The sequence below is a fragment of the Arachis ipaensis genome, chromosome B05 (genome assembly GCF_000816755.2).
Source record: "Arachis ipaensis cultivar K30076 chromosome B05, Araip1.1, whole genome shotgun sequence".
NCBI classification, from domain to species: Eukaryota; Viridiplantae; Streptophyta; class Magnoliopsida; order Fabales; family Fabaceae; genus Arachis; species Arachis ipaensis.
Genome location: NC_029789.2, coordinates 1,428,729 through 1,429,964, shown reverse-complemented (window position 1 = coordinate 1,429,964; position 1,236 = coordinate 1,428,729). Strand labels below are relative to the sequence as shown.

The 1,236-nt window shown below is 35.0% G+C and overlaps 1 protein-coding gene across 1 annotated transcript in view; it reads left to right on the top strand.

Annotated features, from left to right (window-relative positions):
• LOC107642353 (inactive poly [ADP-ribose] polymerase RCD1) overlaps positions 1–841 on the top strand; it is a gene marked incomplete in the record, with an annotated part of 5,496 nt that extends 4,655 nt beyond the window's left edge. The window contains 3 exon segments of the mRNA XM_016345679.2: positions 38–172; positions 259–354; positions 462–841. Coding sequence (XP_016201165.1) covers positions 38–172; positions 259–354; positions 462–503 — 273 coding nt within the window.

Sequence of the window (1,236 nt, the reverse complement as noted above, 5' to 3'; positions counted from 1 at the left end):
GCGATTTCCAACCAATTTTGGGTTGTTGGTACCTCAGGGAAAAGCTGTGCCTGCTGCTCGCCTAGTTCCGAAATCCCCATGGATGCCTTTTCCAGCCCTTTTTGCTGCTATCAAAAGCTCAGTGCCTCCCAGCACCATGGATGCCATCAAAGGAGATTATGAACGATTCCAGGTATGTAAAGTAGTTCCACTGCATGGCCTTATTTGTCTCGGTTGGTGAAACATCTCTGATATATCATGCTGTTTTTTTTTTTGCAGAAAAAGCAAATATCCCGTGATGTTTTTATTCAGAGGTTGAGGTTCATAGTTGGAGATAATCTCTTGAGAACTACAGTACAAAAACTTCAATACAAGGTATAAATAACTTGAGCATTACAAGCAATTCCTTGCTTTTAAGGATATCACTTCACTTGTCTTCTGCTGCTTACACCTCCTAAATAATTAAATGGTTACTTGCACAGATACCGCGGAGTGGTGAATCGAAGGTACCAGCCAAGGAGTAACCATGATATGCTTGAATGAGGAAGTGGAGATCTTTGTAGTTTGGTTTGACTCTTCAACTTTTGAGTCAGAATAAAGTTCTGAATGTTAGGTCGTAGGCAAAGCACACTCATCTTCTTTTGTTCTCATTTTCATTCAGACCTTACTTCGTAGAAGATACTAGTACTTTAGATGATTGGGATCGACTGTGTTCATATGTAACCTTAAGTTATTATTTTCTACCGTGCTTTGAATAATTTACCGTTTACCGTTTCAAAATGAATCCTCGCGTAGTACTTTTGTAAATTGAACTCTTTGTGGAAGTAATGGATAGTTTGGAGCATTTCTTTGTGATTTACCACCAATTGTGTGATGTTGCTGCTGAAGACCTTTGTCTCGCTAGAAGTTGCAGGTAACATCGCTTCTATTGGAATTGTTAAAGTATGTTGATGTCATGGTTGTGTTTGTTTCATGTTATATTAAGGTTTAGTTTATTTTTTGGAATTGCTACAAGGGAATTATTTACTTTGAGACATCAAATACTTATGTTCAAAAATATTTTGTTCTAAGAATTACACATTTTCATGTTGGAGGAATACAAAACTAGCATCTACAAATAGTCTTATTTTTATGTGTGAATTTGTTTGGTAAATAGTAAAGTTAGATGGAGAGTGAAAATTATAACTAAATTTTTCAGAAAATTTTAGAAAAGTATTTATTCACATAATTTATTTATTTTTTAATATTTATTACTAA